The sequence below is a fragment of the Podarcis tiliguerta genome, assembly GCF_965153285.1.
Source record: "Podarcis tiliguerta genome assembly, chromosome: 12".
Lineage (NCBI taxonomy): Eukaryota > Metazoa > Chordata > Lepidosauria > Squamata > Lacertidae > Podarcis > Podarcis tiliguerta.
The window spans coordinates 7,957,234-7,984,753 of NC_139545.1; the positions used below are offsets into that span (position 1 = coordinate 7,957,234).

Here is a 27,520-nt window from a genome sequence, read left to right on the forward strand (position 1 = left end):
TGGCATTGCCTATCCCAGAAGCAGTCCCAGAAACTCCAGCGGGTGCAGAATGCTGCAGCGAGGCTCCTCACGGGGTCTCTGCCATGGGAGCATATTCACCCAGTGCTTTTCCAGTTGCACTGGCTCCCGGTGGAGTACAGGGTCAGATTTAAGGTGCTGCTTTTGACTTTTAAAGCCCTTCACGGCCTAGGACCCTCGTACCTACAGGACCGTTTCTCCTGGTTATGCCCCATGGAGGACCTTAAGGTCCATAAATAGCAACACTCTAGTGGTCCCGGGCCCTAAGGAAGTTAGATTGGCTTCAACTAGAGCCAGGGCCTTTTCAACACTGGCTCCGGCCTGGTGGAACGCTCTGTCTCATGAGACCAGGGCCCTGCGGAATCCGATTTCTTTCCGCAGGGCCTGTAAGACAGAGTTGTTCCGCCTGGCCTTTGGCTCAGAATCAGTTTGATTCCCTACCCCTCTTTCTTTTTCCTTTCTCCTCCTGTGAAGAGGCTGCATTTTAATATTTTAATGTTGTCTTTTAATCTTGTTTTTTAAGTTGTATTTTAATCAACTTATTTTTATTATTGGTTGTTAGCCGCCCTGAGCCCATTCTTGGCTGGGAAGGGCGGGGTATAAATAAAATTTATCTATCATGTATCTATCTATCTATCTATCTATCATCTATCTATCTATCTATCTATCTATCTATCATCTATATCTATCGATCTATCACACAAGCAGTGCTACAGCCACCTTCACTTTCCCCGCTAATGAGCTGACCACTGCTAGCTCCTTCTCCTTGCTAATCTACATTCTTGTTTTCAGAAAGACTTAAGAGTTTATGCACTTTTGGAATGCCCATGCTAAATTGGTCTACCAACCAGCTTAAGAGAACAGCATGCATAATATCATAGAAAGCAGTAGCCAATGTGCTGCCCACCTCTATGTTACAACTTCCATCATCCCTGACCATTATTCATAGCTAGCTGGAGCTGATCAGAATCGAAAGCCCCAGTTTCTGCAGCGCCCCTTGTCATAACTATTCTCTGAACAATACTGGAACCTTTTAAGGTCTCCCATTTGAAGAAACACGACTGTAATGGGTCAATTCACACCTACGTCAAACTTCTCTGAACTTTTGTGGCAACCAAAATAAGGCATGACTGCCCCTCTTTGGAATGGCTAACAAAGACATTCAAGTGTTTGTGAACAGGAAGAACACATTGCATCCAATGTATCAACAGTGAGGGGAAACATTTGTTTTATTTAATTTTAGGGCTCACAAAAGGTTCACGTCTACAGTTAACACCACCATACATGGAATCCAAGCGGCAAGTTTACGTGTAACATTCCTCTGTTCAAGCACTCCGTGGTTTAAATTCAAGGTTGTGCTTACATTCTGCTTTTCTCTGGTGGCAAAGGAGGGTAATTTATCTACTGTACGGATGCCAAGTGCTACTTGATATGGGGCAAAGTGTCATGTAGGAATTGTCCAAGTAACTATTACATGGATCCAGCCATGGATTATTGGTCTACGAGGGGCTGAATAAATAGACTGGGGATGACAGGTGGTTTTCTTAAGGCAGCAATACATTGCTTGCTTTCTTCACCTTTGTGGGTCACAAATTGTTCAGAGCTGAAGCAGAGTTTTATCCTTCAAATTCCTTCTGTCTCTCTTTTATCCTTGAGTACGTGCAATTTCAGGCAGTTCCTCCATCTTACGGAGCTGGCAGCACTATTAACAACTTAAGTAGTTCACATCTCATTCAGAATCTGGCATCAGATAAAGGCTGCAATCCTATATATACACTTACTTGGGACTGCCCCACTGAATCAGTGGGCTTACTCTTGAGTATACATATATAGGATTGCACTGCATGGCAGAACTTTTTGTGTTCTATTATATGGAAGTTGGTACCCCACTAAAGAAGAACCAATCTGACAACAGTGCCTTTGTTATCTTCTCTTTTTTAAAACTGCATTTAATTTCAAATGCAATGCGCTCTATCTCTCTCCCCCCCTCTATATAAAGATGTATTTTTATGCTGTGAACCACCCTGAGATCTATGCATGAAGGGTGGTATATAAATTTAATATATACAAAAAATAAATACAATTACCGCTTACTGAGAACATTTGGCCTCCCTTAAGTTTAAGACAGACTGATTTTACTTTGGATGGGAAACAGTCTTTATTTGGAAAGAGAAATGCTTTTTGTTTGCTTTGGATTTTTCAGTGGATTTTTCGAAGTTCTGTGTTGTAGTATTATTGCATTTAACTATTTATGGCATTATTGTTGTTAAAAGCAGCTATAAGAGCTCTACTGAGAATAAGTCTTTTTAAAACTTTGCAGAAATAAGTAAATAAATTTCGAAATCCTTGATTTACTAAAAATATCAAGTTTCACAATAGTGAAGGACTTTGGAACAACAACAAAATGTTGGTTTGTTGAATTTGAAAACAGCCATTCAAGGAAGGATTCCATTTGGACTTGAATGGTGCTCTCAAGTTGTCAGGTGACAGAAATTATTTCCATGGTTTTCAATATTTGTGAATATTTTCTGCTCACCAAGAAAAAAAAAATGTCATTACTGGAAAATCTTGCCAAAGTCACAGTGTTACACAACTTTTTCTTTCAGATTATGGTCCTTTATCTTTTTTATTACTATTATTTTTGGGGGCTGATTAATTTCAGGGCATTACGTGCTTGAATAAATTGTGTTAAAATTTATTAAAATTCACTTTGAGGTTTTATGACAATCAAGTGCTATATAAATGAGGTGAAATAAACAAACAAAATAATTATATCCTTGCTGAATATTGAATGGACTTTATGTAAAGAGATAGCAAACTCCTTATGAACTATTTTCTTACAACAATGTGCAGTGTTGATACAGCCCTCTAATTCTAACTGGTACAGTTCCAATAACTATTATAAGAAGCCATTAAAACTATATATAGAGAAAGGGTGAGTGGTGAATAATAGCTTATTAGAAACTCTATTTATCTTTTAAAGCAGTAATCAATCATTTCCAACTTCCTTCTCACTATTCCTAGCAGAGTTAAAGCCACACCAATAGCAGAAAGGGGAAATTATCTCACTTTTCAGAGTCCCTCAAGAAAATTATGCTGACCTTCTCTTTCTCAAATTCAAAAACTCTTCAGGAGGGAATTCCCTAGCCAGGAAACTTAGGGGGGAAACCTTCTTCCGGAGGTCTTTGTAGCTGTTCTGACAATCATGATATCCTAGCAAACCTTCTGTTTCCTTGCTGCATGTGACACAGGATAATCTATTCATTCAGCATACTCAACAATTCTTCTTCCTAAACAGTGACTGAAGAAGTCCAGCATCCCAAACACTGGCCCTGCTCACCTTTACCCAACCTTTTTGTTATGCACATCTGTTCTGAAGGGATACCGTTGCACTGCAAGGTGGTTGGCTCAGGTGGCAGCTGCTGAGAGGGGCAAGGACTGAAGACCAGGTGGCGGGAGGACATAACTTTGGTGCCCCATGGCTGCGTTCAGGTGTAGTGGAGTTTGCTTCCCTATCACCAGTGTTGTCAACTACCAGTCAGCGGACTTCTGTACATGGAACTAGGCAGGGACATCTTGTCCATCACTCCATGTAGGAAAAGGACTTGGGCCACCCCTGGTTGCCCAGGGGCAGCCTTAAGTCCTGAAATGAAGTTATGAGCCCTCTTTGCTAATGAATTCATTACCCTAATGGTCTGAACCACACCCTGTCTTCTCCGGTCTCCACAACTTTCTCTTTCATCATTTTCCTTCCCCCAATCTCTCACAATCCCTTCCCTCCCCTTCCCACAACAGTCTGTCAGCTCTTCTGATCTAACTCACTCCCCCAAAGCTGCTATTTACACAACAGAGGAAAGCATACAGATTTCACAATGCTCATTTATCACTTTGCTTTCGAGAAACTTCACAGAGATGTGCAATGCGGTCTTGGAGACAGGAAACACACCGAATTTAAAGAAAGGGGCAGGGCTCTCTGTGCTTCAGAAAGGAAAATGATATGGGTGGCAAGGGGCGGAGCTTGTGGCAAGGGGCGGGGATTTGTGGCAGGGCTTCACTAGTGGGGCTCACGTTTTTCTCCTGCGGCAGGTGGAAAAACCCACCTGACCATCCCTAGCTCTGTGGCTTTGATAGTCAGACACACATCAGAGCTACTAGGGAAGGATGAGCACAACAGGAAAGAGGTTTTCACCTGGTTGGCACAGCCTTTCCCAGCTTTGGGTCCCAAGATGTCATTGGACTACAAGTCCCCTCATCCCTGACCATTGGCAATGCTGGCTGGGAATGAAGGGAAGACCCAAGGTTAAGAAAGGCTGCCTGAATGTACAGGCGTGAAGGGATTTGTGACACTTGTGTGAACACATTGCATACCACGCCATCTAATCATCACCAAACCTTTTATTGGCACCATCCGTAACAAATCAATACAGAATTACCGCCTTCCCAGTGACACAAAACATTTGTCAAATGAAAGAGGCAAAGCAGTCTAACATTACATCTCTAGGTCTCCAGGGAGATCAGACGTCTGCAATGTGTTTCGATGACAAAAACCAGATAAAGATATTTAGCCACTAACTTTGGTGAGCTCCTGATTATTCCCCAATAATAGAAATGTATGACCTCCAACTCTGGTTTACATTTGGGGATGCAAAGTAGATCTAGGAACCGCTGCACGCCAACTAATGTAACTGATGGAAGAGAATGACATTTTTCCAATAGCAGAAGACAGCAGGTCAACATGGTGGGAAAATGCAGTCACCCCACAGCAAAAGCATGGCTTTGAGAAAAGACAGCTAGGCCACAGGCAGCAAAACAGTAACGACTACACTATGACTATATGAAAAAACTCTAGAAAGGCCCCGTTTGAATACCATGTGATGGATATCTCAAAATAGCCTGCACTACACTACCAATTTCCAATTAAAGATTATTTTGCTTACATCAATCTTTCAGAGCCACTAATGAGCATTGCCAAGGAATAAAGAAAATTTCCAGCTGCTACAGAGCAGAAGGTCAGGCCATTGCAGAGAAGTGAATTTTGCCTTGCCTCTGAGTGGATGGGAACTCTTTTTGTCTCTCAGACTATGACCCAGACATACTCCACCTCCTCATTTGTAGATTCTTAAAACATGAGAATTTTTAGGCAAATGGTCATAGAAAAACATTTCAAGCAGTGACTTCCGGCCCATCCCTAAAGTCTGAGGCTTTTGAGAAAGGATGTCGCCTACCCCCTGGCTGCTCCTAAAGCACCACTAAAATGTTTTGGAATTTTATTCCTCTGTTCCACTAAATATGTCAAAGGAGAAATTGAAAGGTGATTGTATAGCTAATGCACAGTTATATTGTGGAACCTACAGCAGCGGTGCTCTTTTTTTTCTACCACGCAACATGATAAACTTAAGACCATGCAAGGAAATGATGGCTAATAGTACAGGGCTTTTCTCCCGGGTCGTCTCCTTTTCCACCAAAGAGCAGCACTGGAGCTCAATTGTCACCATGAAAGCTTGAGTACTGGGCCTAAGGTACTCACATCAAGGATATGAAACCACCTAAAAGTAATTGGCTCTATGTTCTTTCTTTCCCTGTCTTGGAACCGTAAAGATTCAAAGTGCAGTTACATTGATGTGAGCAAATTCTACCTAAATTCCACAGCCAGCTTAGGTACCTACCAGAGAAGACCGTTAGACTGGCCGGCACTTGTATTAGGGCTTTCTATAAGTTGGCCTCACAAACATAGAACTCAATTCCTTCTGAGATTAGGTAAGACCTATGCCTTATGTCCTTTGAGCAGGCCTTGAAGACCCTATGGTTTTCAATGGTTAACATAGCCTAGAGTTATAAAGTGGGGCAGCTGAGTTTTATTGTTTACCTCTGTACTGGCTTTTAGGCTTTGGTATTATTATGAAATGGATATTTTAAAAGGTTTTTATGTCGTACTTGGATTTTTAGGTGAACTGTTTTGTGAAGCATGTTCTCAAAGAGTACATTATAAATCTTTTAAAGAAACAAAGGAACCTCTTCCAATTTGAGTTGGTTCACACATACACACCCAGTGAGCCAGTGTGGTGTAGTGGTTAAGAGTGATAGAGTTATAATCTGGGGAACCGGGTTCGCTTCTCCGCTCCTCCACATACAGCTGCTGGGTGACCTTGGGCTAGTCACACTTCCTTGACGTCTCTCAGCCCCACTCACCTCACAGAGTGTTTGTTGTGGGGGAGGAGGGGAAAGGAGAATGTTAGCCGCTTTGAGACTCCTTCGGGTAGTGATAAAGCGGGGTATCAAATCCAAACTCCACCCACGTCCATTACTCTTCTCCAAATGTGTGTGAAGTGCCTCCGTTAAAACACATTGTCTTTGAGTTGACATCAGGTGATAGCATTTATTTATAAATCTACCTGTACTATATGAGGAACTGTATGTGAATAAATGTAAACAGGTCCCTCATGTAAAAAGGCATAGAAGAAAAGGGGAGGAAATGTGAAATGGAAAGTGCTGGGAAATAATTATAGTAAATGAACACTAAATGTTGGATTATTTGATTGTTGTTAGCCGCCCTGAGCCCGGCTTCGGCTGGGGAGGGCGGGATATAAATAAAATTTATTATTATTATTTATTATAAATAATAACTGAAATTAAAATACTGTGACTGGTTAAGATGGCTAATTCATACTCACATATGAACCATTCAGACTACACACTGACACTTTACACAGAAGCAAGCAACATTATCTAGGCCTTGGCTTTTTAGGTTGTTTTCTGTAGAGGTAACGCTCCACTTTGAGAAGGCAAACCTCGCACCAGACGTGCAACAGTATGTCAAGGAGCGTTACGCCTGCTTCCCCTGACCTTTTGTCCTTTCACAATTTGATTGCTAGACATATTGCTTGGCTGGAGCATGGCGGGGAACACAGACATAATCAAGCACCAGGAGGAACATTCGAGGGAAGCACCTGCTGACACGTGTATTTGCTAATGCTGGAAATGTGCTTAGATGGAAATACGTTAAGTTCAGGGTGGTTCCACTACTGTTTCCAATTGTTGACTTCTGCTAATAAAAGGAGCCTCTGCAGGGCTAGCCGGCAGCTTGCTTGGAGCATGCTTGCCAGCTTGCTTCTGCACAGCTCACCTGCATTACCAACTCCTGTCTCATGCCTGTTAGGTTTCTGTTATGCCACTGTGCAGTTCTTGGAGTCACAAGACTCTGTTGACATTCCAGACTGTTGGAAGTCTCAGGGGAGACTTCAGTTTTCTTTTTAACCCATTATATATTGATGACTAAATTACAACAGGACAAGCTCTCTCACCTGGAGGTAGCTTGGTCCTTTATATCATCTTGCCTAGTGGTAAGGAAGATTTTGTCACACTAATGTGTAGGGGAAATGGAGATATGTGTGGTCTTTTCCTAGTTTCCTGCATAGACCCTGTTGAGGCCAATATAAGTCTATGAATATAGAACACCCATTTATGAGCCACTGATTATCTGAAAGTTTCAACAGGAAAGAATAAGGTTGTAGTATAGCATATCTGACACACATTGGCAGATCGCCACAGATTTTATTATTATTTTTGACTGATTTTTCTTTTACCACCCTCCATCCAAAATAGCCATGGAGTGGTTTTAAAAAACTGAGCCGGAAAAGGATAGAAATGGGGCCAATAATCTCTTAAGGGAAGGAAAGCATTGCGTTATGATATCGACTGAGGAATGGATGCTGAACATAACAGGCACAATCAGGCAAAATTCCCTATTACAAATAAGTTTAAGTCAAAGCTTTAAATTCAGTAGCTACTGCAGGAGTAATACCGACTTTATTCCTTGAAATGCCAACTCTGGGACAAACTGTTATGTTATTGTCCTTTCCATCAAGAGCAGCTTCCAGGGGCTACACAGAACAGACTTTGAAAAAGATCTCACCATCATCTGTTGAATGTGAAACATTTCAGCTCCGGTAGCCGAGAGACGATTCGGAAACGAAATGTCGATGAAAGAGCCAGGAAGTGTGCTTGGGCCAGCATTGTAGACCTTCAAACAAACAAACAAACAAACCTGTGACACACTTCTATTAATTTTAACTAGCATAGAAACCCCACCAGGAACCAGCATAGGCTTCCCAATAATCAAATACAACTGGAGCATGAACTTCACCTGCAACATAAAATCACAGCAATGATAAAGGCATAAAAACCACACCATTCTGTTGAATGGGGAGGGGCTTTCACAAGGCAAATTCATGAATCTGTACAAGCTCGATCTACATTTGAGGCTGCATGGATGAGCCTGCCCAGAAAGCAGAGATTTCTCCCCAGTTGGTAGCACCTTGATATTTACATGTTATACCAAAAAGTGCTTTAAATCTGAACCATGGTTCAGTTCTAAAACTTGTTTTCCACAACCAATTCCCAGCCCTAAAACATGTAGAGTAAGAATAGGAAAGAGTATCCAGGTATGAACATGCAAGCTGCCTTTATATCACCACTTGGCTCTGTGAGCTTCCCCAAACTAGGGGAAAGGCCTTACAGAAAGGACTGTGCGCCACAACTTTGCATTTAAAAAATGATCATTAGGGTTATCAGTGGGGCTGGAGTCTGTCTCTATAGAAAACTGGACCCGATCGTTAATCCAGCTCTGCGTACTTATATATAGATGCAACAGTCAAAACATTTACATTCTGAAAAATAAACAGATCTCAATGAGACACGGTCCTCTCTTGTTTAAGATTCAGTCTCTGAATATGCGGCGGTCTATGTCGCTGCTCAGAATCCAGCTAACTCTAAATCTCCAAACATCTAGACCATTCTCCAAACATTGTTTGTGCTTTGAGGAATGCATGAATGATAAAGGGAAGTGGTGCAGAATGCCAGACCCTTACAATGTCCCAGAGGCACTTAAAAGGGGGGGAAGGCCTAACTCCTGCATGAAATGCAAGAATAATGTAACAGAAAATAAATGAACTGGGAACTGCAATGAGACATGAGTGTAATAATAAATAAAAAGGGGTATTTAAATCTTCACAACAAAGGAGATGAAAGCTCCCCCCCCCCACACTATTTTTTAAAAAAGAAACTTTTAAAGAAAACTTTTCTCTAAGCAAATTGTATTACATTTATCAGTCTATATTTTTTTTTTAAAGGGTTGTAATGTATTGGAACAACACGTTCAATGATAATATCCAACCTTAGGCTGCTTTCATTGTTTTTCAATGCTCTTTATTGTTGGTTAATTTTGTAGAGTTAAGTTGCTTTTCCAGAAAGATTCCCCACCCAAAATTAATCTGGCAAAGCCCTAAATTAGATGCAGTCAAAACATTTTATTTATATGGCATTTGTTCTCTTTTTGGTTCCTTATATGAAGATCACATGGGCAAAGACGTAAACCAGGCATAGGCAAACTCGGCCCTCTAGATGTTTTGTTAACTACAACTCCCATCATCCCTAGCTAACAGGACCAGTGGTCAGGGATGATGGGAATTGTAGTCTCAAAACATCTGGAAGGCCGAGTTTGCCTATGCCTGATGTAAACTCTAGAACCGTAGTGCCTAAGTTAGCAGCATGGTTCACAGGATATTTAATGTCTTGGAATCCAAGGGAGAACACACTTTTTTCCATTCTTTCCCAGCAAACAACTGAATAGCAGCCAGTAAGGAATTAACTGGTGTGAACTAGTAATTTCCCCATACTGGGAAGGCATGTGTTACTCTTTTTTTTTTTAAAAAAAAGCATTGTGTTTAAGAGGAAAGGGTAAAAATAGGCATGCATGAAATATTACTAGTTGCAAGTTCCCATCATTGTGCCATTTCCAGCTAGTGACTAAAAAGACTTTATCACACTGCAAGGACCCAAGATTAGTTTGGATGGGAAATGAAGGGCAAAGAGGGACTCGCTCAGGCAAACTTTGGGATCTGGGAAATTTTCTTCGTAATCAGGATAATCATAATCCACCCAAAGTTATGTTCTTTTAAAAATCCTCTGTGGATACTTCGTCACATGCTCGGATCTCTCCCTCTGAAAACAGTGGAACCAGGCAGAGGGCCTTCTCAGTTTTGGCGCCCACCCTGTAGAACGCCCTCCCATCAGATGTCAAGGAAATAAACAACTATCTGACTTTTTAGGGAAGTTTTAAATGTTTGATGTTTTATCGTGTTTTTGATACTCTGTCTGGAGCTTCCCAGAGTGGCTGGGGAAACCCAGCCAGATGGGCAGGGTATAAATAATATGTTGTTGTTGTTAAATTATTATTACAGTGGTGCCTCGCAAGACGAAATTAATTCATTCCGCGAGTTTTTTCGTTGAGCGAGTTTTTTTGTCTTGCGAAGCACCACGGCGGGGAGGGGTGGGGAGAAGCAGGGCAGCTGCCGCAGCAGGTCCTTGGACTCACCCGCGCCTTGTGGCCACCGTGCGATGCGGCTGCTGGAGGGCGGCGGGGCTCAGGAGCGCGACTCCGGCTGCAACGCTGGCTGCTGGCGGCAGCGGCTCTCTCAGAGGAGCGCGCGAGGGCGGTGGGCAGCGGCGCGAGGCAGCCAGAAGGTCGGAGGGAGCCGGAAGAGTCGTCAGCGGGAAGGTGGGAGGGAGCCGGAGGAGCGGGGAAGCGAGCGTGCGTGCGTGCAGTGACCGTCGCCATGACAGGAGAGGCAGGGCTGTTTCGTCTAGCGAAGCAAGCCCTTTGGAAAATCCGTCTTGTGAATCACCTCAGAAAACGAAAAACCCTTTCGTCTAGCGAGTTTTTCGTCTTCCGAGGCATTCGTCTTGCGGGGTACCACTGTACTATGAAATTTAACAGTACTCAACTTGGGTTGGATTGTGCCCTAAACAGGAAGGAACTTTCAGAGCAACCCAAAACCCAAATCTACCATCCTGAAAGAGGTTTGGGTGAGGAGGAAGAATATCTTCTTCCACACTGGCTTGGATTCACTGGTCTCCACTGGCGAGCATCTCTGTCAGTGAGCAGTGCCCCTAGGCTGCCCACCGCAGCTGAGGGTACGGCAGCACCACAAAAAATCCATAGGTTTCTCTAATGATTAGCCAGAAGATAGGATTCTAAATCTTTTAGAGCTTAGCAGCTGTCTCCATAAAGCAAGGAAGACTTCGCATGCTGAACTGTTGATAGGAAAACCAGTCACATCGAAAAGCCCATACAAATACAAACATAGTAAAGGTAAAGGTACCCCTGCCCGTACGGGCCAGTCTTGACAGACTCTAAGGTTGTGCGCCCATCTCACTCAAGAGGCCGGGGGCCAGCGCTGTCCGGAGACACTTCTGGGTCACATGGCCAGTGTGACATCGCTGCTCTGGCGAGCCAGAGCCGCACCCGGAAACACCGTTTACCTTCCCGCTAGTAAGCGGTCCCTATTTATCTACTTGCACCCAGAAGTGCTTTCGAACTGCTAGGTTGGCAGGCACTGGGACCGAACAACGGGAGCGCAACCCATCGCGGGGATTCGAACCACCAACCTTTCGATCGGCAAGCCCTAGGTGCTGAGGCTTTTACCCACAGCGCCACCCGCGTCCCTAACATACCTTGTGCTTAATTCTTACCTGAAGTGTGAAGTTCAGCTCCTGAAAATGACACTCCAGATCTTCCAGCTGGGTAAACTGAGATGCTGGCACAGACTCCCCATAAACAAAAGAACCGGGAGAGACCACTCTGAATGAGAGAAAGAGGAGGTCATATTTGAGTGCCCAAAATGGCCCATTTTGTATTTCTCTTGCACAAATAGCCTCCCCTTCTAAATAGCCATTTTAAATTATCTATTTCTCTTTGAGTGCCTTTATCCTACAAAAAAAGGGAAAGCATAAACAGAATTCTACTGTGAAATAAAACAGAAAGGCTCATAGCAAGACCTCCTTGTGACCTGTACTATCCCAGAACATTTGACCCTAACCTTTGGTCTAGTGGGCCTGAACCAAAACATTTGACTTGACCTCAGAAATAATGTCTTTCTTCTTCTTTTAGGTGGTTTACAGTGCCGTAATTAATGCCTAATGTTTCTGCACTGAGGAAGAGCAACGAAGATTGAAGCAAAATACGCACACGCACAATCCTATCATCATGTCCTGCTTTCGGAGTCTGGGAAGTTAGTACCGAGGAAAGAGGCATTCTGCCCCCAGCTTTACTTGTAAACAAGGAAAAGAATGTGTTTCTTTTTCCTCCCAGAAGAGATGCTTAAAATAATATAAGGAATTTTGTGCGCGTGCACATGCTCATTTGATGACCTGCTACTTACCCAGTGATGGATGAGTCCACTTCATGCATCAGGGGAACAGACAGGATGAGAGAGTTGTCATGGAGGTTGTGCTCCAAGTTCCCACTGTGTCAAAAACACGAGAATCAAGCTTGCTGTGCAAATGACTTTTGCTTTAGACAACCAACTAAAGGAATGCCTTGAGTCTAGTTTTGATGTTCATCTATCTCAGTCGCTTCCAACTCTACAATTCTGTGATTCTATGAACCCTCTTGGATGAGAGCTCCCGCAGGACCCAGGAGATCTGGGTTCAAATTCTCTCTTTTTTAATAATATTTTATTAAGGTTTTCACAAAATAAGACAAACAGAAAAAAAGAAAAACAATACCGGAAAAAGTACAAAAAATGACAACAATTAAAAACAATTCCATCTTTCAGAACATATCTTGCATTAGCTTGTTTCTTGGACTTCCCCACACCTCCCCCCTTTGTATTCCAAATCGATTGTTTGTTCAGCAAATCCTTTCCCTCTTTCCCTTTGTCTTAATTTTTGTCTTGATGTTTTAACTTTACCTTTCCCTCTGTTTAACGTTCCATTTTTCCCTAATATTTTAAACCTTATTGCTATAAACCCCTTAACTTCAATCCAACATCATTCCATCATTCATTAATTCTGGGTTCAAATTCTCACTCAGACATGAAAATTTGCTGTCACTGTCTCTTAGCCTAACTGACATCACAGGGTTGTTGTGGAGATAAAATGGAGAGGAGAAAATTCATGTGTATGTCACCTTGTGCTCTTTGGGGGGAAGGCAAGATATAAATGTAATTTTAAAATAAATAAAATATAAAGACTATCAAGGATAATGGAGGAGTCTCAAGCTGAGGGTGAGTGGCTGTATATATGAATATGTAAATGTTCACTTAAAAAACCCCAGAAACCTCCTTGCATCTACAAAGCAGATATGTAATGAAGAGTTCCATCCATTTATTTTACCAGACATGTCAGTTTCCTATGTGCAAGAACGGACTCCATGGGGGAGCATTCAAAAATGCAGTTACCCTACCTGAAGTCTGAAGTGATACTGTTTTAAGCTTTGAATCACTTGATTCTTCTTAAGGTATAAACTGGTTCTAGTTCTGCTGTGTTATAACCTAGAATATGGGGGAGCATTCACTGTTCTGCAGAAGAAAACAGGAAGAAGGTCCTTGCTGGGCTTAAAAGAAGTTATGGCACTTAGAAATGTAGTTTCTAAAAGTATCCTATACGCCAGGGGTGGCCAACTCCCAAGAGATTGTGACCTACTACTTTCAGAATTAAAGTCTAGCTGTTTTGGGGGGGTCAGCGCAAAGTTGTTGAGTTTTTTTTAGGGAGGAGAAAAAAATTTTAGGGGTTAAAAAAAAGCTTTTCGGGGTGTTAAAGGCAAAGGACATACAACAATGGAGGGCAGGGTGCTGGGGTGTGGCAGGAGGCATTTTTAGCGATGCTAAAGAAAGGGAGCCAGAGATCGACCACGATCTTCCAAAACCTCGCAGGGATCTACCAGTAGATCATGATCGACCTGTTGGACATCCCTGCTATACGCTAAAGGCAAATCCATTTTCTTACAGAGTCAAAATGGCGGCGAGGGAAGAATTGGCAGGCTTGGGGACACCTCAAGTCTTGCAAAAGAAGAAACCATATTGGGGGGAGGGGGTTAAGGGGAGGAAACCAAAAGAGACTGAACAAGCTTGGTGGTCATGGAACATAGGCTGACAGTTGAAAGGGGCTGTTGGAAAATGGGTGTGTGTGTGTGTGTGTGTGGTTGTTTCCACAGATATGGAATGCAATATCCTGAGATACTGCAATACCCTGAGAACATGGCTAGCTGACAGGCCCCCTGGCTAGGACTGCTCCATACAGCAGTGCCTTGTGCTTTTGAATAACTTCATAGAATCTTATTTGTGCAGTGACAGACTAGCCACTTTTGCAAAGAAAATACACAATTTACATGCTATATTTCTGTTTTGGAAAAAAAAGTATTGTGTCTCATCAGCAACACAGTCCAAAATGTCTGGAGGTCATGAGGTTGGGAAAGGCCTCTCTGGGTTGCTTAGGTTGTGCAAGAGCTCCCATATTTACTCAGTGGCTTGCCACTGAATCCCCCGACTATTATCCTCTGTGTGGATAATAATAAAAGATAATACAATCTGAGGAATAAAGTTGCAAGTAGCCTTGACCGGCTGTGTTGAGCTCGCTCGTAGTATTCATTGGCAGCACGGATCTTGTTCCACACACCTGGTATTTCTGAAGAGTTACTTTCTTCCCCTCGAGATTCACAGAGCAACCAGTGGCTCCTCTCTCTCATCTCCCGCTGTTCTGTGTGGGGGCTGTGTGTGTGTTTTAAACAGAGGATCAAGGGTTGTTATGTTAGATGCAAGCGTGGGATTGTGCCCTTTCATGCATCTAACATCACATCTAGCATCATCAAAAAGAAGAAGCAGAAGCCTATGCTTTAGAAGTGGTGGGTTCTAAGAGCCAAAGTTCATGAAGCTGAGCTGTTTATTCCCGTGTGAGTTTAACTATTTCCTGCGGCGAATCGCAGATGGGCTTTGCTTCTTTGTGGCTTATAATTATGGGAAGTGTGCACTGTGCATTATAGTTTTCAGCACTCTCTTTATCAAATCCCTATACACCCATTATGAGGGATCTATAGTCAGACTGAGAGCTGGCCTGAATGCTCTCCTAGCAGACTTCAGGATATCCTCGGGGGCAGAAAAACATTCAGCTCAGCAGCCTCACGAGGACTTTCAAATCAGGCTAGGGGGTGGCCAAAAAGCCCCCTGTATATGGGGCATCAACATCAAATAAAAGCTGTCAGCTTGCTGGCTTGGATCCAATTGCATACTTCACTGGAGTGCCAGAAAATAAGGTTGTTTTTTTGCAGTCGTGGCTGAAAAATTAAATTTGGTGGATGCAAGAATAGAATGAGTAAACCTATCCCAGCTTCAGGGTTCTCTGGATCTTGCCACGACATACAACAAAGATAAGTTGCACCATCTCAAAGTGGTCCCTAGCCAGGCACGATCATTGATTATTCATCATGCACAAATGTGGCTGTGTTGACTAATCTGCATACCTAGAGAGATTGGAAAGGATGCTTGTGGGTTCGAGGACCCGAGCCCCGCGATGTGGAATGAATACACACGGACACATGATATAAGGTTTATGGGCAAGGAAAGGCCACAACTTTTATTGGTTACAGCAGTGGAAAGGTATTGGCTTAGGCACTGGATGTCCACAACAAAGGGGTTGAATCACCAGTAGGTGGAGCCTGTTGATGCCAATCCAACTATAGACTCTCCCCTGATGTCACCGAGGGTCGTGCCATGGCCTCCCGCCAAGCAGGCATCGGACAGAATACACGACCGCCAGATTCCTTTAACGGAATACCCCAAAATTGAAGGCATAGGCGATGGCCACACCTAGCCCTTCGACACACCACAACACATTATTCCAATGCCTAACCTACCCACCAATACCACACACCAAAAAAAAAGTTGTGATGATTGCTACGAGGTAGGCGAAAAAACCAAAAAGCCTAATGCCAAATGGAAAAATTCCTACCAGGCCCCCCAGTCAACCAGGGCAACCAACCTATGGTCCATAGCAAGGCCAAGAAAAAACGTCAACCCTAAGCTAAAGGGAGTGGAGGGTGGGTGACTCGCGACGGGACGAAGATCGATGAGAAGAGAGGCCGGGAAGGGGCTGGCGCCCAGCATAAATGCTGGAGGACACGCCTCCTCAGCGGCACCTGATTGGGTGCCTGCAGATGGGCGTGGGCGCCAGCCAGGTAAGTGGGAAGGCAGGGGGCTATTGCCCCCTGCTAGGGGGCGGGGCTCGGGCTCCCGCCCACAACCACTCCCCTCTCTTCCAAGGAGGAGAGTCTTTCTCAGTCAGTTTAGATTGCTGCTTGGAAAAGGAATAATGCCTTTTTTGTGCTGTATCTTAGGTCATTACAGAACAGGGAGAGATTAAGCCAACACATCAAGTTATTCTTTATGAGCTATTATCAGGTTTAATGTCACGATCCCTTGGCACCACAAACACCGTCCAGATCTTAATAAATCATGTATGAAATCATGTTCTGTGTTTTCCCTCACTGGTCTAAGCAGAGAGTTTCAGTAATGAACGTGGTAATGACAGGGATACCTCTGAGGCAAGTCCTAGCAATTGATTCATTGTCCCTCTCTCAAAACCTTTCACTTTTTTTCTCACCAGGAAATCAGCAAATGGCTGTGAGAAAACCTGTGCTTTGAACACCAAAAACCAAAATGCCATGTAAAACCACCACAAAAATATAATGCTGGCCTGGTGCATAACTCATATCCAGAATAAAAAAAAAGATCCACAGTGGAGACAGCCCAGGGATGCAACTTCCCACAGCACCAGGAAAGCGAAATAAACGGCCCGTTTTAAAAGCATTCAAGGCTACATTCAAGGAATGAGCAACGTGGGAATGGACTGTCTCAGTCACTTGAGACGCTAAATTATATTACATCACTGACCATTTATGTTCTTCCTTAAAAGGAGAGCTAAGATTCTTTGTTATACGCTGGTTTTAATCCTTCCAGGACTCTTGCCTGCATCCTGAATGCTGTGCCTTTCTGAATATTCTTATCATCTATACACATACCAGTATTTAAATCTTGGCCTCTCTGCAAATGACGTGCTAAAACGTTAACCATTTTGCATCTTTTAAAAAATGAAAGAAAAGGAAGGAATTTGTGCCAGCATTCGAGAAATATTTTCCTCCAAATATGTCCATATCTAGCAAAGGATGAACAAGTCAGTTTGTTTTAGTCCCATTCCAGTTTTTTTTCCCTCTCCACTGTTGGGATGAAAGGCTATAGGCCCACTAGCTAACCCCATCCTTTTCCTGCGTCTATCTGCCTGAAGATTAAAAGTGAAATATACTTTACCTCTGAGCAGTGACAAGGAATGAGAGAATGTCCTCTTCCCCAGACAAATGACTAGTATCAAAGATGACGCTGAACTCATACTAGGAGGGGGAAAGAAAACGGTGCTTAGCACTTTGTGGATCTTGTTCTGGATATGAACCATATTGGAATTAAATACATTTTTTCCATGACACTGCTGCCATTTCTCTAAAATGCATACATTGAGCACCATTTGAAATGCCTAAAGCTTTCATAGGTAAAGAGCCATAGTTGTTTTTCTATACATAACCAACGTCACCTGCATGCATTACTCACATATGCAAGTACAGACAGGAACTCATATCCAACATTGGAAGTATGGTCCCTCTCGGATCTGTACCAGAGCATGCTATCAAATGTGAGTAAACACAAAACAGCTACATCGCTGTCCCATGACAGGCGCTCCCCTCCCAAGTTCAAGTAACTGGGAACAGCAAGGAACAGGAAATAACTAAAAACTGAAGAATTCAAAATAGATTTGGCAATTGGCTTCACTGGTTGTACACAGAAAATCTAGCTTTGAAACACCCAGCAGCACTGTTGGAATGAAAGGTTATAGGCCCACTAGCTAACTGAAAAAATATGACAAATAAAAATTCGGAATGAAAAAATAATACCACCATTTATTTTCATTGGCTCTGCGTTGCATAGCATGTTATCTGAACATTACATACTTTGAATAGCAGGAGACAATACATGATAAAGCAGGGCAGCTAAGGACAGAAATGGTGGACTGCTCTCCTCCAAATATCAGCCAAAGAAGCTTCATAGCATTATTTTCTGGCTGCTAAAAAGAACTCACATTAGATTTCTCAGTCAGCTTCTATTAGGGCTCTGTGGCTACGAACAGCCGCCACAGCCCGACCATTGAACTTTGTTTGGTGAGGAAAGACCAGGGGCACTTCACAACGAGAGCTGAATGGTGACCACAGCACCTCTGTGGTCAAGGCGCAAAGCCATGCTGTGTTTGCAAAGCGGTCAGAGACCCAAAGGTCCGCTTGTTACACAGAGAAGCTCACAGCTACTGAAAACCATAACTCTCTACCTTTGACTTTGATCTCATGAAGGGGAAGCCCACGCTGCACTTCAGAAAGTCAGAGTCTGGCTCCAGCAACTCGCAAGCAATGCCCATCTCATCCTGAAAAAGAGGGGAAAGCGAGGAAATGCTTCAGTCCATGAAACTGCGGCAGAGAGAAGAAAACACTGGGCTGTATCCAGACAAAGTTAGATGCACTTTCTTCCCCATGAAATCAGTGGGATTTAACCAAGTCAATCAACAGACCTCACAATAAGACTTGCATATCCAGTAATATATAAAAATACTAATATTAGGCAAGTGCCTTTGCTGTATTGCTTTCAACATGTGCTAAAATTTTATTTGTTTAGGCAAACCCCACACATGTAATTTTAACATGCAATGTTATTATGTATGTGTCAGGGAACTGCCATCAGTGTCCGAGGGAGAGAGCAAGCTCCGAAGGGATCCCAGAGAGCGTCCCGGGAGTGGGAGGGGCAGCCCGTCTTCTGGGGAAGAGAATCAGCGTAGCTCCAGTGGAGAAGGGGGGCAGATGGGGGAATCGGCAAGGCAATCCCATGACTCCTTGCCGGGGACCAGCGGCGAGAGAAGGGGTCCTCCGCTGCCCATGCCCTCCTTGCGCAGAAGCCTTCTGCGCAGGGAGAGTAGGCGGAGACTGGGCGTCAAAGAACTTCTTTGCTGGAAGAAGTTTAAGAAACGCCCACTGACGGATTCTGCCAGCGATTGAGACGGTCATGGGCGAGTGGCTGCCCGGACAGGAATGGTTCACTCAGGCAACCCAGCCAGACATTGAGACAACCCCTAGAACCATTATAGTATGCTTGTTTTTTAAACCGCTTTTACTATTTTATATAAACTGATTAGAGTTTTTGGTTGTTGATTAAGCAGTATATAAATCTAGTTACACTAACAAACAAATATAAGATCAGATATAATACCAAATAACTACCTAACAGAAAAGAAGCATAGTTACATTTATTTGGACAAGATCTTAGCTTGTGACTTTGTTGCTCTCAACAGGTATTTAGCTACAGTTTCTATAACAGTCACAGAGAAGAAAAACATAGCATTGCTGAAAGGTATTCCAGGTTGCAAAATGGTTACTAAGTGGTTAAATAACCACAGTAAGAGCACGATGCAGCGAGCTTAGTTTACTTTTCCTTTGCAAAGTTGACTGCAAAGCTTAGCTATCAAGAGCATGAGGGAAAGTATGTCCCCTTAATTTGTCTCCAACACCTTCCGCTGACTCTCAGTGATGGACGAGTGATCTGCAACTCCCTCCCTAACTGAGACACCCACAGGTATCCATCAGGTCCCATGGGCTCCTGCTTATGGTCAGGACAGGAAGCTTGCACACCAACCCAGTTATTTTCTAAATGTGTTTCACAAACAAATGGACTCATTATCTAAGGCTTAAAGGTAAAGGTAAAGGGACCCCTGACCATTAGGTCCAGTCGTGGCCGACTCTGGGGTTGCGGTGCTCATCTCGCTTTATTGGTCGAGGGAGCTGGCGTACAGCTTCCGGGTTATGTGGCCACCATGACTAAGCCGCTTCTGGCCAACCAGAGCAGCGCATGCAAACGCCGTTTACCTTCCCGCTGGAGCGGTACCCATTTATCTACTTGCACTTTGACATGCTTTTGAACTGCTAGGTTGACAGGAAAAGGGACCGAGCAACGGGAGCTCACCCCGTCATGGGGATTCGAACCGCCGACCTTCTGATCGGCAAGTCCGTGGCTCTGTGGTTTAACCCACAGCGCCACCCGCGTCCCATATCTAAGGCTTAATCATTATTAAAAGTGAGCCGTTTTGGTTTGAGCAAAACCTAAAAAGGATGTAGCTCAATATACTCACTCCACACATCCAAGGGCCTCCTATTTTCAGAAATTAAAAGACCATCTGAGCAGTTTTAGAAAATGCCTCCATATAATCTTCTCAGGGCCTACCAGTTAGGCTGATCACCATCCAAAAGCCTGCTGTGGTTTTCCATGGATGTACTAATATGATGTTTGGTTTCGCTTTAACCTAAACTCCCACATTTCTTCTCATCTAGTATTTTCATTTATATTCTCAGTAGTTTAACAGAGCTATGGTTACCTTAGGAGAACACGATCCGGATTTTAATTGAAAGAATGCTGCAGAAAAATGTATCGCTGAAGAACACGAACTTCTCTAAGTTATACACATGCGCACTGCCTAGGACAGTTTAGAACAGGGGTCAGCAAACTTTTTCAGCAGGGGGCCGGTCCACTGTCCCTCAGAACTGGGGCCCAGACTATTGGGGGGGAATGCCCCACAAATAACCCAGAGATGCATTTTAAATAAAAGCACACATTCTACTCATGTAAAAACACGCTGATTCCTGGACCATCCGTGGGCCGGATTTAGAAGGCGATTGGGCCAGATCCAGCCCCCAGGCCTTAGTTTGCCTACTCATGGTTTAGAATCAAATCTTGTTCTGTTGTGCGTACTGGGATCAAGGCCACCGGATTATACAAACAAAGTCAAAGTATGGATCTTGTACAAACAGAGCCATTTGGGGCCAATGAACAAAAAAGAGTGACCATAACTCAGTGGGGGAGCTCATACTTTGCATGGAAAGCGTCCTAGCTTTGATTCCCATAAATTCTAGTTTTTAAGAAAAGGTCGTGGTAACAGTATTGGAGAAGACTTCTGCTATGATCTTGGAGGGTAGACAATACTGGACCTGATGGGCAAATTGTCTAACCTGGAATAAGACAGCTTACTGTGCTCAAAGCAACTCAAAGCACTCTTGTTGGAGCATCCATGAGGATCAAATAGCACTACATTAATTAAAATATGGGACACGGGTGGCGCTGTGGGTAAAAGCCTCAGCGCCTAGGGCTTGCCGATCGAAAGGTTGGCGGTTCGAATCCCCGCGGCGGGGTGCGCTCCCGTTGTTCGGTCCCAGCGCCTGCCAACCTAGGAGTTCGAAAGCACTCCCGGCTGCAAGTAGATAAATAGGGACTGCTTACTAGCGGGAAGGTAAACGGCGTTTCCGTGTGCGGCTCTGGCTCGCCAGAACAGCGATGTCACGCTGGCCACGTGACCCGGAAGTGTCTCTGGACAGCGCTGGCCCCCGGCCTCTTGAGTGAGATGGGCGCACAACCCTAGAGTCTGTCAAGACTGGCCCGTACGGGCAGGGGTACCTTTACCTTTACCTTTAATTAAAATATAGCAAACTATGGCAAGTTCTTAAAGAAATGGGAGTGCCTGATCACCTCATCAGTCTCCTGAGAAATCTCTATGTGGGACAAGAAGCTACAGTTAGAACTGGATATGGAACAACTGATTGGTTCAAAATTGAGAAAGGAGTACGGCAATGCTGTATATTGTCTCCCTGCTTATTTAACTTATATGCAGAATTCATCATGCGAAAGGCTGGGCTGGATGAATCCCTAGCCGGAATTAAGATTGCCGGAAGAAATATCAACAACCTCAGATATGCAGATGACACAACATTGATGGCAGAAAGTGAGGAGGAATTAAAGAACCTTTTAATAAGGTTGAAAGAGGAGAGCGCAAAATATGGTTTGAAGCTCAACATCAAAAAAACGAAGATCATGGCACTGGTCCCATCACCTCCTGGCAAATAGAAGGGGAAGAAATGGAGGCAGTGAGAGATTTTGCTTTCTTGGGCTCCATGATCACTGCAGATGGTGACAGCAGTCACGAAATTAAAAGACACCTGCTTCTTGGGAGAAAAGCAATGACAAACCTAGACAGCATCTTAAAAAGCAGAAAAATCACCTTGCCAACAAAGGTCCATATAGTTAAAGCTATGGTTTTCCAAGTAGTGATTTATGGAAGTGAGAGCTGGACCATACAGAAGGCTGATCGCCGAAGAATTGATGCTTTTCAATTACGGTGTTGGAGGAGACTCTTGAGGGTCCCATGGACTGCAAGAAGATCAAACCTATCCATTCTGAAGGAAATCAGCCCTGAGTGCTCACTGGAAGGACAGATCCTGAAGCTGAGGCTCCAATACTTTGGCCACCTCATGAGAAGAGAAGACTCCCTAGAAAAAACCCTGATGTTGGGAAAGATGGAGGGCACAAGGAGAAGGGGATGACAGAGGATGAGATGGTTGGATAGTGTTTTCGAAGCTACCAGCATGAGTTTGACCAAACTGCGGGAGGCAGTGGAAGACAGGAGTGCCTGGTGTGCTCTGGTCCAGGGGGTCACGAAGAGTCGGACATGACTAAACGACTAAACAACAATTTAAAAAACCTAACCAGGCATTAAATCTTTATATTTCTGAAGCACGTTTGCTTTGTTTTCAAATAATAACAACAGCATTTAATGGAAAATTTCAAACAAGGGATTCTCTCTGTATGTCACAAAGTTGTTACAGTGTTGAACCAAGACTGGGAAAACTCGGGTTCAAACTGCTAGTTAATCCAAGCACTTCAGTGGGTAATCTTGTAACGAGACCAATTTTCTCAACCGAACGTACCATACAGGTGGAGATAAAACGGAGGGAGGAAAGAACCACAGATTCTGTCCTAAATTACTTGAAGGAAGAGTGGGGTCTAAATTTAATCAATCATTAATTCAAACAGAAGGAAGCCTTGGAACAACATGTTCATTTTATATTGCTAGCTGTCTGAAGATGCGAAAGTACTATGTTTTCACTCTCAAGCCATCTGAAAGGTATTCACCTGGATCCCTCGCAATAGCAAATAACCTAGAATTATCTCCATCATTGTGATAAATCCTCAGCTGCATCCTTCAGTCTGTGCACTACAGCCATAGGTGAAATGTGTTGTGCTGCCCTTGGCCTGAAGGCAATAGGATGTGTTGAAATAGCTGTGAGGAACACCAGAGCTACACCAGGGTTCCCCAAAAACACCTACACTGTGTATATTTGGCAAAGGGATGTAGCAAGGTGGTTCAGGAGGAGCTCTGCGTGCAAAAGATCCCTGGACTCTCCAGGTAGGACGAGGAAAAACTTGTTTCTGAAACCACAGAGGGCTGCTGCCAGTCAGTGAAAAACCTGTGGCCCTCTAAATGTTGTTGGCCGGGCCTAATGGAATTTGGAGTCCAACAACTTGTGGAAGGCCACAGATTATCCATTTCTGGGATAGACAGCTAGGTGGACCTCAGTGTTTCCCAAACACTGGCCCTCCAGCTGTTTTTGGGCTACAACTCCCATCATCCCTAGCTAGCAAGACCAGCGGTCAGGGATGATGGGAATTGTAGTCTGAAAACCACTGGAGACCCAAGTTTGGGAGACATTGGTCTAACTCAAGGTAAAACAGGTTTCTATGTCCCTATATGGGACACGGGTGGCGCTGTGGGTTAAAGCCTCAGCGCCTAGGGCTTGCCGATCGAAAGGTTGGCGGTTCGAATCCCCACGGCGGGGTGAGCTCCCGTTGTTCGGTCCCAGCGCCTGCCAACCTAGCAGTTCGAAAGCACTCTCGGGTGCAAGTAGATAAGTAGGGACCGCTTACTAGCGGGAAGGTAAACGGCGTTTCCGTGTGCGGCTCTGGCTCGCCAGAGCAGCGATGTCACGCTGGCCACGTGACCCGGAAGTGTCTTCGGACAGCGCTGGCCCCCGGCCTCTTTGAGTGAGATGGGCGCACAACCCTAGAGTCTGTCAAGACTGGCCCGTACGGGCAGGGGTACCTTTACCTTTACCTTTAAGTCTGCTTTGCTCTCCTTCTCCTCTTGTTTTGATCATCTCATGAGAGGATGATGAAGAAGAAGAGTTTGGATTTGATAGCCCACCTTTCACTCCCTTTAAGGAGTCTCAAAGCGGCTAACATTCTCCTTTCCCTTCCTCCCCCACAACAAACACTCTGTGAGGTGAGTGGGGCTGAGAGACTTCAAAGAAGTATGACTGGCCCAAGGTCACCCAGCAGCTGCATGTGGAGGAGCGGAGACGTGAACCCTGTTCCCCAGATTAGGAGACTACCGCTCTTAACCACTACACCACACTGGCTCTTGATGAGCATTTCCTTAATACACATGGGCTTCAGCATCGCACTTAATACTCCTCAATTGACCAGGGAGGCGCAACACCTGAGAAGGAACTATACCTGAGGCGCAACACCTGAGAAGGAACTATAACCCTGGAAGAAAAACAAACTAGTTTGTCACTCAATTGTGCGGCTTGAAGAAATATATGTGAACTAATGTTGAACACCTGAATGTGCTTTCTTAACCTTAAATATATTCTCTACATCAAACCTTACTTGTGCAAAAATACATCTAGGCAGCTCAAAGAAATCCAGCAACACAAACATTAAAAAAACTGTATGATGAGAAGAGACATTTCCTGGACAAAATGCAACAGGTTTTTTTAAAACTTACATTTTTTGATAAGATCAAACAAGCTGACAGCTATGAACATCCGGAGAGAGGAAGTTCAAAAGACAACTAAAGATAAAGTAACAGCTACTTCAGAGCATTTTGTGATGAAACAATGAGCATGCTTTTACATTCCTGGAAACAGATTTAAAAGAACAGGGTAAAATAAAATGGTAAAATAAAAAGCTTACACACTCGGGTTTTGTAAAAAGACACTATTGAATTACCCATTCATTAAAATGAATGGCAGCTAATGAAATACCCCTATTAGATATTATGAGCCCTATTCAAGTGTTCAGCCTGAGTACATGTGTAGGGAGCTGGGTATGTTTGTCCTGGTCAAGACTCAACCATTCCCTATGCGTGCGGACTGTTCTCCTCTTCCAACCTTCAGTCTTTACTATGAAGATATAAAGAGACCTTCTAACTGTGTGTAGCTGAGCACTATTAGAATCATAGAATCATAGAGTTGGAAGAGACCACAAGGGCCATCGAGTCCAACCCCCTGCCAAGCAGGAAACACCATCAGAGCACTCCTGACATATGGTTGTCAAGCCTCTGCTTAAAGACCTCCAAAGAAGGAGACTCCACCACCCTCCTTGGCAGCAAATTCCACTGTCGGACAGCTCTTACTGTCAGGAAGTTCTTCCTAATGTTTAGGTGGAATCTTCTTTCTTGTAGTTTGGATCCATTGCTCCGTGTCCGCTTCTCTGGAGCAGCAGAAAACAACCTTTCTCCCTCCTCTATGTGACATCCTTTTATATATTTGAACTATCATATCACCCCTTAACCTCCTCTTCTCCAGGCTAAACATGCCCAGCTCCCTTAGCCGTTCCTCATAAGGCATCCTTTCCAGGTCTTTGACCATTTTGGTTGCCCTCCTCTGGACACGTTCCAGAACTCGCCTTGAGATCACGAACCTTGGAAACTCAAAAGTTCCCTGTCAAACCAACCCTCTACATTAATAATAATAATAATAATAATAATAATAATAATAATAATAATTTATTTATACCCCACCCTCCCCAGCCAGAGCCAGGCTCGGGGCAGCTAACACCAGTAAAATTACAGTAAAAACATAATGGGGGGGGGGGCAATTTAAAATACAGGTTAAAATGCAATTTAAAATGCAGCCTCATTTTAAAAGTAGCCCATAGATCAAAACCATAAGGGGAGGGAAACATACGGGTCAGACTGAGTCCAAACCAAAGACCAGGCGGAACAGCTCTGTCTTGCAGGCCCTGCGGAAAGATGTCAAGTCTTGCAGGGCCCTAGTCTCTTGTGACAGAGCGTTCCACCAAGTCGGAGCCAGTACTGAAAAGGCCCTGGCCCTAGTTGAGACCAATCTAACCACCTTGCGACCTGGGACCTCCAAAATGTTGTCATTTGTGGACCTTAAGGGCCTCCACGGGGCATACCAGGAGAGGCGGTCCCGTAGGTACGTGGGTCCTAGGCCGCATAGGGCTTTAAAGGTCAAAACCAGCACCTTAAACCTGACCCTGTACTCCACTGGGAGCCACTGCAGCTGGAAAAGCACTGGATGAATGTGGATATATTTTATTCTATGGTTGGATCCAGGCTTAAGTTAGCAGTTCTTAAGTTAGCGTCAACTAACCTGCTCCGTTGATTTCAGTGAAGCTGAAGGCTGAAGGTCTGGACCCAACACATCATTTATGAACCACCTAACATTTTCCAGGAACTGTACAAGTATTAAAAGACAACACAATCCCTGTTTGGAAGCTTACAATCCATTAGATATTATATAAAAGGAAAAGGGAATGGGGGAGGGGGAAACAAATCCAGCCACTATTTCTGCATAATTCACAGAAGCACATACGCAACCCTTGTGTCTGATTCACTGTTTTAGAGTTTGTCAGTGCAAGAATCTCCCCACTTGTTCTAGGAAGGGGAAGGGGAATTCTAATAAAAAAATAAATAAGGAAAGAATATTTTCTTTGGCACTGGACACAGATTTCCTGCTTTCTTCCATGATCTCATTAGTAAGTGCTGAAGGCACACCCACAACTCCAATTCAGCAAATTCTGGTTTCACATCTTGGAGTCCCTGCTTGTTTGGGGAGGGCTTTTTCAATAGAATTAATTGCAGACCCCGCTGCCGCACAGCTGAATCTATTTTTGGATCATGAGATCACAGGTGTTGACTACACAGGAAGTCTCCAAACGACGGAAAGAAACATCCCGGGGGGGTTTCAATATAGTTTCCCCCCCTCCGAACTCTCCTCTACCTTTGTAACTGCAACAAGAAACATTAGCACATGGGAAAAGAATCCAGGGTCTAAAATGCTGTAAGTAAAGTGTCCAAAGTATGACAGAGAGTGTTAGATCAATCTAAACAAAACCAAAACCAGAAATCCTTGAATCAGCGTGTATATATATCTGAAGTCATGCGTATGAGAAAGCTGAAGTGGTCTGGCAGGAAGGAGAATATTAGTACAGTTCCATTTGCAAGAAAATCATTTTTTACAAAATTAATAACGATCTGCAAACATTTGAAGAATTTTGAAAAATTGTTTGCATTCATTTTCTGAAGTTAAATTAAAGCTTTTGTGCAACTTAACTACCAGAACTCAATCTTAGGTCAGATTTAAGACCCAGTTCAGGCTTAACTCCACATAAGGTTTACCTATCATTTGACATCTTTAGATATGGGAATGCGGGGAGGGAGGGATATCAAGGACAGTCTTCTTCAAACCTTGCACAGCAGTGATTCACAAGAAGACCACCAATTGCTATGCTAGAAATTTAGAAGCATCCAGTGGCGTAGCGTGGGAGGTGCAGGGGGGCCGGCCGCACCGGGCGCAACATCTGGGGGGGCGCGCTCGCACTCGCAGCTCTCTGCCCCTACCTTGCTCACTCACTCTCTCTTACTGCAGTGCTGGCTGTGCGAATCTGAGCCGAGCCGCCGGGTCGCCGCCCACTGTGGAGGGGAGGGTGCCAGGCGTGCGGTGCGGTGCGGA

General features: G+C 44.0%; 1 protein-coding gene across 2 annotated transcripts in view; it reads right to left on the bottom strand.

Annotated features, from left to right (window-relative positions):
- Window positions 1-27,520, bottom strand: part of ITGA9 (integrin subunit alpha 9) — a 250,059-nt gene that overhangs the window by 39,376 nt on the left and 183,163 nt on the right. For both annotated transcript variants that reach the window (XR_014503854.1, XM_083407018.1), the window contains exons 19-23: window positions 18,220-18,312; window positions 17,157-17,236; window positions 12,237-12,320; window positions 11,548-11,656; window positions 7,931-8,038 (exon numbers count right to left, since the gene is read on the bottom strand). Coding sequence is in view for 1 of the 2 variants with exons in the window: in XM_083407018.1 (XP_083263144.1) it covers window positions 7,931-8,038; window positions 11,548-11,656; window positions 12,237-12,320; window positions 17,157-17,236; window positions 18,220-18,312 (474 nt within the window). In the remaining variant the exon portion in view is untranslated. The remainder of the gene's footprint in view (window positions 1-7,930; window positions 8,039-11,547; window positions 11,657-12,236; window positions 12,321-17,156; window positions 17,237-18,219; window positions 18,313-27,520) is intronic.